Source organism: Primulina tabacum, chromosome 5, assembly GCF_025594145.1.
Source record: "Primulina tabacum isolate GXHZ01 chromosome 5, ASM2559414v2, whole genome shotgun sequence".
Taxonomy (NCBI): Eukaryota; Viridiplantae; Streptophyta; class Magnoliopsida; order Lamiales; family Gesneriaceae; genus Primulina; species Primulina tabacum.
Genome location: NC_134554.1, coordinates 235203 through 251398, shown reverse-complemented (window position 1 = coordinate 251398; position 16196 = coordinate 235203). Strand labels below are relative to the sequence as shown.

Genomic DNA, 16196 nt, shown 5'->3' with positions numbered 1-16196 from the left:
TTTAATTTTTTATCATATATAAAAAATTATTAATAAAAATGGACTATACACTGTAATATATATATATATATATATATATATAAATTTAAATTTTGTTTTAAATTTTTATTTTTATTTTACTTTAATTTATATACGTATAAAAACTGAGTTTTTGCCTAAAATAGTAATTTTTCGTCAAAATATCATTTCTAAAAAAAAATATATATAATGAATGTTGAAATATATATATTGCATTAAATGATAAATTCAATTATTGCTTGCATTGATTATATCAATTAATTTAGTTCAAGTTTGAATTTAATTCATTTTTATATTAATTCAAATGTAATTTATGTATTATATGTTTTTTTATTTTTTTATTCAAATTGAAACTGAACTCCATTGAAAATATAAAATACTTTAAAATTTTTTGCATTGATTATATCAATCTATTTAATTTGTAATATGATTTTGTGTTACTATGATATATTTAATTGTTATTACAAACGAATAAATAATTCTGATTGAAGCATCACATTTAGATAACCAATTTTCAATCAGAATAAAAATAAAAAATGATTGCAATATTCAGTATCACTCATGAGGTAAATCATTCAAAAATATATTTTGCGCTTAAACTATGATTAGTTCGTTGATATGATCTACCTGCATATGTAAACATAATGAAAAATACATTTTAAATTGAAATATATGTTGTTTACATATGCAGGTAGATTATATCAATAAATGTTATTATTATTTTTTCATATATATATATATATATATATATTTATATTTTCTTTGTTTTATGGAGTTCACATATATATGGAATAATCAAGTGCCATGTCATGGAAAAGTAAAACACGTTCTCATATCATATATCTATATCTATATATGTAAAAAAACAGATTTTTTGACATTATTTGAAAATTTTTAGCCAAAAATAATATGTTATAAAAGAAAAAAATTTCATTATTAATATATTCATCTACCGTATTAAATACCTGAAACAAATAGGAAATAAATATATAATTAAATGTGAATTTTTTTCAATTTATTTTTAAAAATTTAAACTTAAATTTGATGTTCCTTGATAATATAAACAACATTTAAGTATCTGAATTGATTATGTAATTCTATTTAATTTCGATAATGATTTTGAATTGTATGTTATTTTCATATATTTAATTTTTACTATTCTATATCATACTAAATAAAATATAAAATTTTAATATAATACTAGGTTTTTAACTTTTTTAAAAAATGTCGTGAATTTTTGGTAGATTAATTGTCTGTAAATTGTTATTATTACTGCGTATCTTAATAGAACTTTAATATTTGTATCTTAATATAAATTTAATATAAATATTTTTAACATGTCCAAAAATAACTAAATTTTAAATCAAAATTTATTCATCTAATAAATGACAAAAAATTCGAATATTAAAAAATGTTTATTTATTGCTTAAAAATTTGATAAACAAAATATTATATTATTTTTTAAATATTTTGTTTTTATTTTTTTATTAATAAATATTTCAATTAAACAAGATAAATAAATTAATTTTATATTATCTCAAATGACATAAATATTTTGATATAATAATTTTTTTATAATAATATTTAAAATTTAAATATATACATTATAATATATCAATAATTTTAAATAATTATTTAAATATTAATATTTATTAATTTTAATTATTAATTATATAAAATAAAACTCGGTGTCGCACGGATAAAATACCAGTGAAAACCAAATGCAAGATAAGTTATATTAATTTATATTAAATAAATAAGAGAAGAAAAATCAGAACGGTTTCGAGCTTCATTGTTAATATCTAACGAAGTAACAACAGACAACACACCTGCAAATCTAGTTTCCATCGCTCGTTTGGCCTCCCTTCCACATCTCGTTCTCACTTCACTAACCTCTCATTCTTCTTCGGAATTCACTAAATTACCAGCGTATGACTCCATTATTGATTTTTCGCCCGTTTTCAGTGATTATGTTGTATGTATTATGACCATGTAATCGTTTTTTTTTTGTTTAGTGTGTGTGGATGGCTTCATCACTACTTAGCTCTCTTGCCCCTTCTGCTCCCCTCCATCTGCAAGATCATGTTAAGGTATAAACTTATTTTATTTTATTCTATTGTATTATGATGAAATTGGATTGCAAGAATACTGTTCAAATCTGTCTCTATATTCCCATCCCGTCGATATTATTTAGCAGGCAAATATGAGTCTTGGAACTTCCAAACGGATCAGTATCTTATCTGGGAAAGATTTTACCAACGGAAAGGTGTGTTGACCTTTACACACCATGTTATTCTTGATTATATTTACTCTTCTCTTAATTCCATCGAAGATTTTATCTGTGATTTGATTTATCATATTTGATTGATTTACTCTTGGGGTGGCATATCTGCTCTATATATGGGTGGGAATCGAGTTGGTAACGTAATTCTTATAGGTTAGGTGCACCGAAGCGATACTTTCTTTAAAGACATTAATTCCTCCTACCCAGATGTAAATGGTTCACGAGTAATTAACCTTCCAAGGTACAAACCTATAATCTCATAAATCCGAAAGTTACACTCTTTAAAATTTCAATGGAGCATGAAATCAACGATTTTGAGCAAAATATTCATATAAGGATGAAGGCTTTTGTTTCAGATTTTATTTTCGGTTGTTTTGTGCTTTTCTCAGTTGCTGATAGTTTAAAAATGCGGCACGTATTCATTTGAAATTAACACCTAATCATTCAAAAATTGAATGATTTCAATTTGTTGTGCCTAACCATTGGAAACGGTTAACAACATTGAAAGGGGGCTGTTGCTCATAAACGTACATGACATTAATATATTGTGTGTATCAAAAGTTAGTGTAGTGCTCTGATATTGTCAACACGAGCACACAACATGCAGCGGAAATTTATTATTTAACACACACGTAAACTTTTAAAAAATAAACACCAAATTTAAATTATGCACAAGTACGAATACTTGTGCAATGCCTCATGGCAAAAATTCACTAGAAAATTATGTAAATCGTTTACACCAAAACAATACTAGTGAGTATAACAAAACTAAATTCTTTGACACTCCAAAGAATTAAGATGTATAAAAAACTCAAGGTAAATACTAGATGCATAATAAAAAATATATTGCTTAAAACCAAACGAAACCACTCTTCGATCAACACTCTGCGTCAATGTTGCTCTTGAGTGTCGTCAACACCAATCAGCAACACGGTATATGTGAATCAATCACACAAATTCTTCAACATAAAAATCTTCGACTCTGAACTACGTGTAGGTTCAGAGAAAAACTCCAACAGCTCTCCTGCGCAAAAAGCTCCTACAAAAGTGAGCACCCGAACACAGAAAACTTCAGTAGCTGTGTGAATGTCCTTCTCCAAAAATCGTATCATTTTCCTATCAATATTCCGTATATATGCAACAATCTTAGCCACATTATCTTCCCATAAAATCAATCCTACAATCATAGAAACAAGAGTTTAATATGCATAAGACTCTTTCAAACAATGATAAAATATCTTAGAGATAAATACCATATTAGAATCAAATCTTATAATATCTAGAAACAAGTCAACCAAGATATTATCATCTAGAATTAAATCAAACAATATTTTATAATCTAGAAATGTAAAATTTTAAATTGATAATATCAATTTAGCAAAATAATAAAGGAATAAAATATTCCTTTCAATCTCTGTCTTTTTGCCTTTCTGGACAAAACATCAAAAAATGATAATCTTGGCAAGCTTCGCAGTCAATTAAGCTCCCCACTGAGTAAAAGAGTGTTTCTCCCCTTGCGTTAAAGACCTCTGAATTAAACATGTTAGGTTATTGGTGTTGTCGATAGTGTTGTCAACACCAACATAGAACACTGGAAATCATCAGAAATCATACGAAGACACATGAAATCGGAATTCATTAAGCAGCTAACAATCATATGAGCAACTAGAGACACAAGGGCATAACACAAAAAAAGAAAAAAGAGAAAAAACAAGGACTCAATACAAACTACAGATCTTCAGTATCTGTATCAGTTCCTCCATATGCTTTATCACTTTAAGCGCGTTCATCTGAGACTGAGGTACCAGCATCATCTTTCTTTGTCATTTTTGGCTCTGCTCTCCCTTTTTGACCAGAATGGAGGCCAACTTCCAGAAGGAGCCGATATTCAGCTACTTGGTCTTCTTAGTAGGCAATGACATCTTTGGCATTTTGAATCTGTTGCAAACCAAAGTCAATTTGTGCATGTAGATGTGAGGCAGAGAGTATGACGTAGCCTTCAGAAGTGGAGGTGGAGGTGGAAGTGGAAGCCGTGTTGCCAACACTAGTGGCAACACCAGCAGCAGACCAGGGAAGATCCAACTTCCGATTCCCCTTGAAGTAGGCTTGGGCAATTTTCAGTGATTCCCCTATGTCCACCAAGTTTTCATCTTCTTCCTTGACAAACCCTTGCGGTTCTAGAATTCCATAGATCAGGGATGGAAATGGGAGCTTTGTCGACTTCAATCCTCCTTCGGAAAAGTGCAGGACAATGTTGAACACCAACTGTCCGAAATTAAAGGGGCGACCAGTACCAATGTCAAACAAAATAAAGGCACGTGGCCTAGTTACCACTGATCGAGCAAAACTTGCACTGTAAAACTCTTGGTCAAAATTAATAATATTTAAGCTCGAAATAATCGCAAGTGCACGATGTCAAGTTATAATATAATGTACTAGAGTACGAGTATCGTTCCACTGAAGACTGTATTTTGCAATTATTATTTCCAGTTATTAAATCTTTAACAACGAAATTTGGATGATTGTTTTCTACTACTATACTCAAATAAAAACTCAACGATAAATTTCAAGAATCAAATAATAAGATAGAAAATCTAGAATGATAAATTAAGATTCAATGAGAAATGAATTTGTTGAGAATTTTAGTTCACCTACCCGTTGTTATTTACTTAATTCGTTCGATAGTGATCTACGCTTCCGACATGATTTCCTATTCAATTGAATACGCCCTCTCGAGCTATGCCAAACTAATTCTACTCAGTGAAGTAATTAAATTTCTTTAATTATTTATCAAGAGTGTATCGCATATCGATCTATGAAATCCCCTAGTTTTCGCCCTACCGGACTATGACTATCGGCGCGTATCCAATTTCATGTCTATGTAAATTGTAAATCCATGGACTATACTACTCGTTCTTATCACAAGCTATTCTCTCGAACTCATCCGCGATATAAAATTTGTTATTAAAGTTAGCTACGCTTTAACAACACGATAACACAATAGCATAGTCAAGAATAAACCAAAAATCGAAATATGAATTAACTAAACCGGTTTCGGGGTAGGATCCTCTTTAATCCCAACAAAAATGTAAGTTAGCTACTCGAATTCATAGTAAAAATAAACACAACAATGTTTAAATGATAAAAACTAGATTAGAAATACTATTCGTGACGTAAGTGCGATGAACGGTGCCCGGAAATCTCGAAATCTTCAATCCAAGCGCAAAATCCTCTCTAAGGCTTGTGGTGGCTACTAGATAATGTCTGAATTCATCCCCCATTTCTTCTTTTTTGACTCCTTCAGAAAATTAGGGAAGAAATCGGCCAAAAAATCTTTCCAAAATTAGGCGGCGCTCGGGCGGTAGAACATTACCGCTCGAGCGCCACACCCTCTGTTTTCAACCTTTCTCGCAGCCAACAATCTTACCGCTCGAGCGCCAAGTCTGCTGTCAATTTCTTCGGAACTCGTATCTTTCGCGCCCGTCGTCCTCTTGGTTTGCACATTTTAGTTCCGATTCCAGTTTTCCTGCCATTTGACCTGCAATTTCATCACGTAGAAGTGATACAAAATTATTTGCATATGCTTACGCTAAAATGAACAAAAAGTAAATTAAATGTACGCATGTACAATGCACACACACACAAAACTAATGCAATAAAACACGTAAAAATGACAACTATCAACCCCCTCATACTGACCTTTTGCTTGTTCTCAAGCAAACAGGTCACATACCACAACCAAGACATGAAACAAAACAAAAAGTGAAAGTACTGAAACAACTCAGTGGATGGCGAAACAGCGAACTGACATCTCATGCCTCAGCTGCTTTTTGAGCTACATCCAATTAGTCAAACCACAGCATCCATCAACACCCCTTTGAAAACACCACAAAACATTTTTATTTTGCCAGAAAGTGTGGTCGTGTGTGTGTGTGCTGTTGATTTTACTAGCTTGTGCTTCAAATAGTTTTATTCGCAAATCATGTGGGTCGCCGAATCAACAATTCAACGCAAGTTTCTCTCTCCCGAGTTCTGTTTCTATTCGGGACCAACCAGTAAACACAAAGTGGCAGAATTTCATAGTTGTACAACAAGATTTAGGGAGTCAATATCCATAAGTGCTCAAATGGTTCAAAAAGTTTGGGAGTACGTAGATCATTTTCACTATGCACTTGTCAGAAATTTTATCTGACATTCCTCAACGCCTTAAAACTCCATCTTTTTAGCCTTGGGATAGGATTTCATCCCTTTTTGGCTCCCCCACACCTTACATCCCCTTTTGTTTCTCACATTATTTTTTTTATTTTTTTAATTTTTTTAAGCGCAAAGTTTTCTCGTGCGTACTTCCTAGGCTTGGAATATTGGGTATGTTCGTTTATCTGGCCTAGAGATGAATTTTCAGGTCCTATGCACGATTGGGATTAAGGGTTTTTGAGGTATACTTTGATTTTCTACTCGAGTTCATGCTACTGGTCAGTCACTCCTTTCAACAGATATTCATTCAAATTTTACTCACATCTCATGTTTTTCCAGTTTCCCTCGCAGATTATTTTGAACTTAACTGTCAATCACACCACTACCAAAACCCACTATATGTGCATAAATAAAACTGACTGTTCATGCTACCGGGGTGTTCATAATGAGTGACAAGACTAAGAAACATGTAGTTCATTAATCCAAAATCATCTCGGCTACCAACCTACTCGTTTCACCATCAAAGGACACACATGCAGTGCACAAACGAAACAACCTCCTCATACTAAGTGTGTGCAATGTCCCCATTGCACAAAAGACTAAAACACATAAATGCAAGCACGAATGCAAACAAAGAAACAAATGCAACATAAATGACATAATGAAACAACAATAAGAACAAAAACATAATGCAGTAGAAAAAAAATGAAAAGAAAGGAAAATAGTGAACTCCCCTGATCACGGCTCATCCTCGTCATTCTCTGGCGGTGGCACTCTCGATGTATCCCCTTGCTGCTGATAGTCATACTAAAAATGGAACGGGGGAATGAACGGCGGAGGTGGTGGTATGGCCCCTGGGTCAACACCCCCTTGGACAAGCATAGTGCACATCATGGACTCGACATAGGCTAAATGTTCATTGAAGTTTGAGTTCACTTGATCTTGATGAGCCATGAATGCAAGAGTCTCATCCATTTTGTCATTTTGGGATCGCTTGCGGGGCTGTGGACGGCGTGGGACGGCGGTGCTCGATCCACCTGTATCTCCCTCGCGTGGGGAAATCACTATGACGCTTCGCACTCTTCCTCTGTAGGTCTTCCACACAAATAGCCTTCATCGGCTGCAGCCACTCCTCATCATCACGGAACACAACCCCTGCTCTTGCACACAATTCTGATATGATAGTGGGAAAGAAAAGTCTGATGTGACTGTTATGAATGCTCATCATGATTTGAGAATTGATGAGCTTGCCCACATTGATGTTGTAGCCCTGCGTTAAAGCATATAACCCCACGACCCATTCTTTTTGTACCTCGTTCTTGTGGGAGACCGGCATCATTCTCCTTGCCAAAAACAAGTACCAAAGGGCAATGTCGGCCTTCAAATATCTCTCATCAAAACAACTCGGTGGCCCCCCTAATGGTTTCCAGGTCGCCCCTGGATGGCACAGAGTTTCAAGGATCACAGTGTAATCAGGGGCAGCAACCAATGTCTCGAGTGCGGAGTCATCTACCTCGGGTGTTTTTAAAAGGGTGTTAATCCTAGCCGAATCGAACGACATGAGTCTACCCCGAACAAAGGCCTTGCCATCCGTCCTTTCACCCGCATTGGCATAAAACTCTATAACCACAGACACAACAGCAGAATTCGGCCGACTTCCAAACTTTACCCATCCCCGCCTCTCCAACTCCACAATAGTACCTAAGTGCCTATCTTCAAATAGCATACGAAATCACCTCTCGGCAATCGGGTTTCGATGAATTTTTGCATGCTCATACCGAGCCCGAGCCGTCTCATTTACAAAGCGAGTTCTATCAAAAGACGAAGATGAAGAGAAGCAGGGAATACTTTTCAGTTTCTTGGGTGCCATGGTGGTAGATGATGGAGATGGTGGCTGTGTAGTAGAAGGTGTCCGGAGAGAGGAGGCTTCTTGATTCTGAAGGCAAATTGCGAACCACGTTGCCGGCCTTGATTTGGGAGAGATTAGCTGCAAAAAAAACGAGAAGAGGGCGACTTTTAAAGTTAAGGATTTGAAGATTTTCGTGCAGAATGAGCGAAGGGGAAGGGGAGGGGTGATTTTATGTGCAGTCACGCCCAAGCGGTAAAATTTTACCGCCCGAGCGCCGACTGCACTGGAAATTTCTTTTTGGGCAGAGCCGTTCGCGCTCGAGCGGTAATATTTTACGCTCGGTCGCGAACGTTTTCCGTTTTTTAATTTTTTTTAATAATGAAAAATAAGAATAAAGACAATAAGAATAAACTAACAAATAATAAGTAACGAAGTAAATGAACTAAAATGATAAAGTCGAATTAAGTATAAGATAAGAGAAAGAGAGGTAGTTCTCAATTTATAGTCGAGAGCTTGACTGTAGGTCAGTGTCAGTTCAGACTGTCTTGGAATCGGGTGATTCCAAGTTGTGGCTCAATTGTGCCACCCATGTAGTGCTTCGGTCGCTGGGCATTTACCGTAAATGTCTCATCCTTTCCATCTTGTAGTTCTACAGCTCCAGATGGGTATACTTTAGAAATCACGAATGGACCAGACCATCGCGATTTCAATTTTCCGGGAAACAGTCGCAACCGGGAGTTGTAGAGTAGGACATTTTCGCCTTCCTTGAATCCCTTTCGATGATTCGCCTGTCATGCGCCCTCTTTGTTTTCTCCTTGTATGATAGTGCGAGATCATATGCCAGATTCCGGAATTCTTCCAACTGATCCAATTGAAGTAAACATCTTTCACCTGCATCAGTAAAGTTAAAGTTTAGTGTTTTTGTTGCCCAGTATGTCCGATGCTCTAACTCTACAGGTAAATGACATGCTTTACCAAACAGTAGTCTATATGGTGTAGTGCCTATAGGTGTTTTAAAAGCAGTCTTATATGCCCAAAGAGCATCATCTAACCTTACAGACCAGTCTTTCCGATTGACACCTACCACCTTTTCCAAAATCCGCTCGATCTCTCGGTTAGACACTTCCACTTGACCACTCGTCTGGAGGTGATAGGGGGTAGAGATTTTATGCTTGACACCATATTTACTTACTCAAAAGTTTTTCAAATAGTTTGTTGCAAAAATGAGAGCCACCATCACTAATGATTGCTCGTGGTGTTCCAAATTTGTTAAAAATATTTTTCTTTAAAAATTTCAGAACCACTTGAGCATCATTAGTGGCATATGCTTCTGCCTCTACCCACTTAGACACATAATCAACCGCAACCAAAATATATTTTTTCGTGAACGAATTGGAAAACGGTCTCATGAAGTCTATCCCCCACACATCAAAAATCTCACACTCAATGATATTGTTTAATGGCATTTCATGACGGTTAGAGATGTTGCCTGTCCGCTGACATTTATCACAGGCAAGCACATAAGAACGAGCATCTTTAAATAGAGTTGGTCAATAAAAGCAACATTCGAGTACCTTGGATGCCGTTCGTGTGGGTCCAAAATGACCACCTACCTCACGGTCATGGCAATGGCTGAGAATCGATACCATCTTTTCCTTTGCAACACACCTTCTTATCATGGAATCTGCACAAATCTTAAACAAAAATGGTTCTTCCCAAAAATAATGCTTCACGTCAGAAAAGAATTTTTTTCGTTGGTGAAACGATAGATTGGGTGGTGGTGTGCTTGTGACAAGAAAGTTAGCAAAGTTTGCATACCAAGGACAATGTTTCACCTCAATTAGCTGCTCGTCAGGAAACCAATCATTAATGGCATGATCTACACAGTCATTACTCATAAGCTCCAATCCAGACAAGTGATTCGGGGTGTAGATTTAGAAGACTTACCTGTGGGTGTGTTAGCTGCTCCTTCTCTTTGATCTTTTTCTTTCTCTTCTTGTTCAAGCACTTTTCTGTTGCTCAACTCTATGGCTTTCACTTGCTCTTTCGGGTTAGTCTCCGTGTTGCTTGGCAAGGTGCCCGGTTCTCTGCTAGTGATCATTTTTGCCAGCTGATCGATCTGATTCTCCAGGCCCTTTATTGATGCATCCTGGTTCTGCAGTCTAGTCTCGGTGGCTGAGATGAACTTAGACATCATTTGCTCCAAACTAGACTTCTCATCCCGAGGCTCAGGTCTATACATCGGTTGCTTACTATACTGTTGTCCTCCTTGGGGTCGATTTTGACTGCTTTGACCTCCCCATGAGAAGTTTGGGTGTTGCCTCCATCCAGGATTATATGTATTCGAATAAGGATCATTCCTCGGACAGTTTTGAATCCCCACTTGATTCACTGGTGCCTCCTCATTCACATAGAAAGGACCACTGTCTTGACAGTCCTTAATATAGTGTTTGCCTCCGCATTTTTCACAGAATATCTCTTACAGGCGCATCGCTGTCCCGTTTACGTTCAAGCTGTCTATTTTCCTGTTAAGTGCTTCTAATTGTGTAGTGACAGCCGAAAAATCAGTTACCTGGTGTACTCCTGCATTCCTTCTCTGATTGTTCCTCTCAGATTGAGGGTGATAGCTGCTAGCAGCCATCTCCTCCAGTAACTCATACCCTTCTTCGGCCGTTTTCCTCAACAGATTTCCACAGGACGCAACATCTATCATGGTACGGTTAGAGGAAATTAAACCATAGTAAAAAGTTTGGACAACTAACCCAAGAGGCAACACATGATGTGGGCATCTTCGCAATAAGTCTTTGTAGCGCTCCCAAGCCTCGTAGGGTGACTCCTGCTCAAATTGAGAGAAGGTGGTAATGTCCGCTCGCAGCTTCATGGTTTTTGATGGAGGAAAGTATTTCAAGAGGAATGCCTTGGCCATATCTTTTCAAGTTGTGATTGAACCTACATGCAAACAATTCAACCAAGATTTAGCTTTGTCACGCAAAGAGAACGGAAATAAACGTAGTCTAACAGCAAAGTCAGAAACTCCGTTAAATTTAAAAGTGTCGCAAATTTTAAGAAGTCGGCGATGTGAGTGTTTGGATCATCTAGCGCATTTCCCCCGAATTGGACAGTGTTCTAGATCATTTGAATTATGGCTGGCTTGATCTCAAACTGGTTCGCCCTGACAGTTGGTCGCACTATGCTTGGACGTGCTCCATCAAGCGAATGTTGCGCATACTCAAGTATGGGTATGCGCCTTGGCTCTTCGACCCTTAGATCTTCGTGATGCTCTTCCTCATGTTCGTTCCTGTTCATCATATCTCTAAGCCTCTGTTGTTGCCTTCTTCTACGTAAGGTTCTTTCAATCTCGGGATCGAATATCTCTAGTTCATACTCTAGAGACCTTGGCATGCACGAGAGAGATACCTGCAAATAAATCGAAGGTGTCAAACAAAATAAAATAGAGAATGCTAAAGTAAATAATTGAAAATAAAATTGTGGATTAACAGTCTCTGGCAACGGCGCCAAAAACTTGATCGAGCAAAACTTGCACTGTAAAACTCTTGGTCAAAATTAATAATATTTAAGCTCGAAATAATTGGAATTGCACGATGTCAAGTTATAATATAATGTACTAGAGTACGAGTATCGTTCCACTGGATACTGTATTTTGCAATTATTATTTCTAGTTATTAAATCTTTAGCAACGAAATTTGGATGATTGTTTTCTAATACTATACTCAAATAAAAACTCAAAGATAAATTTCAAGAATCAAATAATAAGATTGAAAATCTAGAATGGTAAATTAAGATTCAATGAGAAATGAATTTGTTGGGAATTTTAGTTCACCTACCCCTCGTTATTTACTTAATTCGTTCGATATACGCTTCCGACGGGATTTTCTATTCAATTGAACACGCCCTCTCGAACTATGCCAAACTAATTCTACTCAGTGAAGTAATTAAATTTCTTTAATTATTTATCAAGAGTGAATCGCATATCGATTTATGAAATCCCGTAGTTTTAGCCCTACCGGACTATGACTATCGGCGCGTATCCAATTTCATATGTTATGTAAATTGTAAATTTAGGGACTATACTACTCGTTCCTATCACAAGCTATTCTCTCGAACTCACTCGTGATATAAAATTGGTTATTAAAGTTAGCTACGCCTTTAACAACACGATAACAAAATAGCAAAATCAAGAATAAACCAAAAATCGAAATATGAATTAACTTACCCCTTTAATCCCAACAAAAATGTAAGTTATCTACTCGAATTCATAGCAAAAATAAACACAACAATGTTTAAATAATAAAAACTAGATTAGAAATACTATTCGTGACGAAAGTGCGAGGAACGGTGCCCGAAAATCTCGAAATCTTCAATTCAAGCGCAAATTCCTCTCTAAGGCTTGTGGTGGCTGCTGGATAATGTCTGAATTCATCCCCCCTTTCTTTCTTTTTGTCTCCTTCAGAAAATTAGAGAAGAAATCGACCAACAAATCTTTCCAAAATTAGGTGGCGCTCGGGCGGTAGAATATTACCGCTCCACCCTCTGTTTTCAACTTTTTCTCGCAGCCAACCGCGCTCGAGCGGTAGAATCTTACCGCTCTAGCGCCAAGTCTGCTGTCAATTTCTTCGGAACTCATACCTTTCGCGCCCGTTGTCCTCTTGGTTTGCACATTTTAGTTTCGATTCCAGTTTTCCTGCCATTTGACCTGCAATTTCATCACGTAGAAGTGAGACAAAATTATTTGCATATGCTTACGCTAAAATGAACAAAAAGTAAATTAAATGCACGCATGCACAATGCCAACACATACAAAACTAATGCAATAAAACACGTAAAAATGACAACTATCAACCACCGTGGTGTTTGAGAATGGAGTCCAATTTCTGATTGCTGTCTTCTGCAGTACCAGATATAAGGAAGTTAAAGTAACATTAGCCAGGCGATGAGGGCGGACTTGGAACTTGGTGATAACATCACTAGTCAGCACGGCGGTGATTTCATCAATGTTAGCTGGAGGAACGTCCTCAGTAATAGTATGTGTGCCGTAGTGTTCGTTGATAACTTCAGGGGAGAACTGGTAAATAGCATCGCGCATGAACATCCGTCCGAAGCGAACATAATTCACATTGTCGATAGTAGCAGTCAGATTGTCGTAGAATTCTCGCAATGGCCTCTTTGGATAGGGCATTACAGAGGTCACCGTTGCGAGCAGTCGTCGATTTATGAGGAACGAGATTAAGTTATACCTTTCACAGGCCTCGATGTCCACGTTCATTTCCTCTATATATTCTCTCTGAGCATATAGATGCCATCGGCCCACGACATCATCAGAGTAGAAAGCATTTGAAAAAGAAGCAGCAAGATCATAGTCTTCGTCAGAGGTGTTGTTCATGGTGTTGTCAACACCTCTGACAACATCAGCAGTATCTGAAATATCATCATCGGCTGAACCAGAGTCAGCATCAGAGGATTCTCCATCATTATCTTCTTGAGCCATTTCCTCATCAAGCTCAGCATCAGATTCTTTATCACCAGCGCGAGTTTGCTTTGCACCCTTTTCTTCTCTTAGACGATTGAGAAATTCGGCCAATGATTCCTCGTCTTCAGAAGAAAAATTGGACTCACCCGGACATTCCTGTGGCTCAGTCACGGTCGGTGGTGTTGTTGAGGGGGAGGAAGCAGTAGTATGCTTAGCTGCAACAGAGAGACGTGGTCTTGCGACCAATTCGAAATCTTCATCTTCCGAGTCATCCCCAGACGAGAAGTCAGGATCAGAATAAAAAAAGCAGAGCGGGGCTTCTTTGCAGGTGCAAAGTCTGGGTCATACCCTGCTTGCCTTTTGGACAATCTTCTCATAGGTTGAGGTGGAAAGGCTCTTCGATAAGCTTCAAAATTCGGAGGATTATCGATATCGACTGGATTTCCCGGCTCACCAGGAGCAATTTCTTCCAGTGGAATGGGCTCCGGAGCAGCAACCACCATCTGTAATGGATTTCGATAGGGAACTCTGTTGGCGGTGTTGCTGGTGGTTTTGCCTCAGGGGGCGGAACACTGCGGCTAGCAGCCATTTCACTTCTAATATCTTGTGGATCAAATTGATTATCGGCCATATGTATCTGTTTAAAGAGAAATTGAAGTCAAATGCGCAGTTAACACGACGAGATAGTAAGGAGGGTCGATAGCTAGAAGGAATTGAGAATAAAACACTGTATTGGTAAAGTAATTTTGATTCAAGCACATTTCAGCATAAATAATCACACAGTGCAACGGTAAAAAAAAACGCAATCCTCGCAATTCCGTAACACTCCCCTGACCCAACGGTAATATTTCTAAACTTCACCTGGAACGATAATCACGATTTTACCCTTAAGTCGAACGGTAACATTGATTCAGCCTCGTGTTACGACGTTTCCAGAAGATTATCCAGCCTAGACCCATGTCGATTATAACCCACCGACATAATTAGTCACACAAATTCAAAATTTTGGTAATTAAAGTTTTCATCAACTGTTATAGGTCAAATACTGATATATCACTACACATGATAAATTCACGATAAAAAACAATATGCATGTCCTAAATATGCCTCTGATGGGATGAAATATCAAAATGTCAGGCGATGTAAAGATTGTGCTGTGTTGCATTAGAACTTTGTGTTGGCAACACCACAATGCAACACCATTGGTTATGAGTCAATTTTTCCATGAAAATGTTTTGGTTTAGACATAGTAGCTCCCAAACTAGAAGCACGGTCTTCAAATGACTTCTCTAGGTAGTTTTTTCCATCTCTATTTTGACTTAGAAGTGGTAGCTTCCACGCTAGAAGAACGGTCTTCAAATGACTCCTCTAGGTGGCTTTTTCCATTTTCTTTTAATCTATTAATTTTATTTAATTTTTTTTCATTTTTCTGTTTTTCTCCAAAAACCTCAAGTTCCTCAATTCACCTCTTTCATGTTGGACAAGTTCAAGAGATTCTTGATGATTTCTCAATTCTTTGATGGTTGAGATTGAGAATAAAGCACTTACACACCTCGATTGGAAGATTGTACTCAGTCAGGGTGCTCACTTAGGAGATTACCAGCACAATAAAACAAGATGATTATGATTATGCAGTATGCCTAGCATCCTAAAAATGAACATGCACGAAAGGTGTTGTCACTGGTGTTGGCAACACCAATGACAACATGTGTGTGTGATTATTGTACGCACATGCCGAGAGACTTTCGAAGATTGGAAAATCTCTCAAAGTCTAAAGACTTCCGAAGATTGGAATATCTCTCAAAGCTGGTTTTCAGTTCTAACAAATTCCAGTCGAATTATGCCTTTTTTCAACCAAATTTCGAATAAAGTGATGTCTTATGTCTATGTATATTGTTCGAGTGTTGAACAGGATTTTTGGAAATGTCTATAACACTGGAGTTGTCAAAATATACCATCATGATGTCACTGTGAAAACCATAATCCTCAATCATTTGATTAATCCAAACAAGTTGCAAGCAGCAACTAGCAGCTGCTACATACTCAAACTCAGCTGTGGACATGGACACAAATTCAACTAGGTCTCCGGCCCAGTCAGCACCAGAAAAACCTACCAAATTTGTGTGTCTCTTGTGTGTATCACAATCCTAACTCTAGTGTATCTGCAATGTATCTAAGTATACGTTTCACAGTTTTTAGGTGTGATATTTTTGGATTTTCTTGGTACCTAGCACACAAACATACGCTGAACAATGATATCGGGTGAGTAGCAGTTAAGTACAAAAGGCTACCGATGATGCTGCGGTACATGATGTTGTCAACACCGTCGGCAACATCATCTTTAAACAGTTTTTCATTTGACC

The 16196-nt window shown here is 37.1% G+C and overlaps 1 protein-coding gene across 3 annotated transcripts in view; it reads left to right on the top strand.

Annotated features, from left to right (window-relative positions):
* The first annotated feature begins 1791 nt into the window (after positions 1-1791).
* The window catches only part of LOC142545117 (aspartate aminotransferase, chloroplastic), a 31244-nt gene continuing 16839 nt past the window's right edge, over positions 1792-16196 (top strand). Inside the window, exons 1-3 of one of the 3 annotated variants that reach the window (XM_075652092.1) lie at positions 1792-1947; positions 2034-2108; positions 2216-2284. In XM_075652092.1, the coding sequence (XP_075508207.1) occupies positions 2043-2108; positions 2216-2284 (135 nt within the window). In that variant the 5' untranslated portion in view covers positions 1792-1947; positions 2034-2042. Of the gene's footprint in view, positions 1948-2033; positions 2109-2212; positions 2285-16196 lie in introns of all 3 variants that reach the window. The other 2 variants (XM_075652091.1, XM_075652093.1) reach the window with 2 other exon arrangements.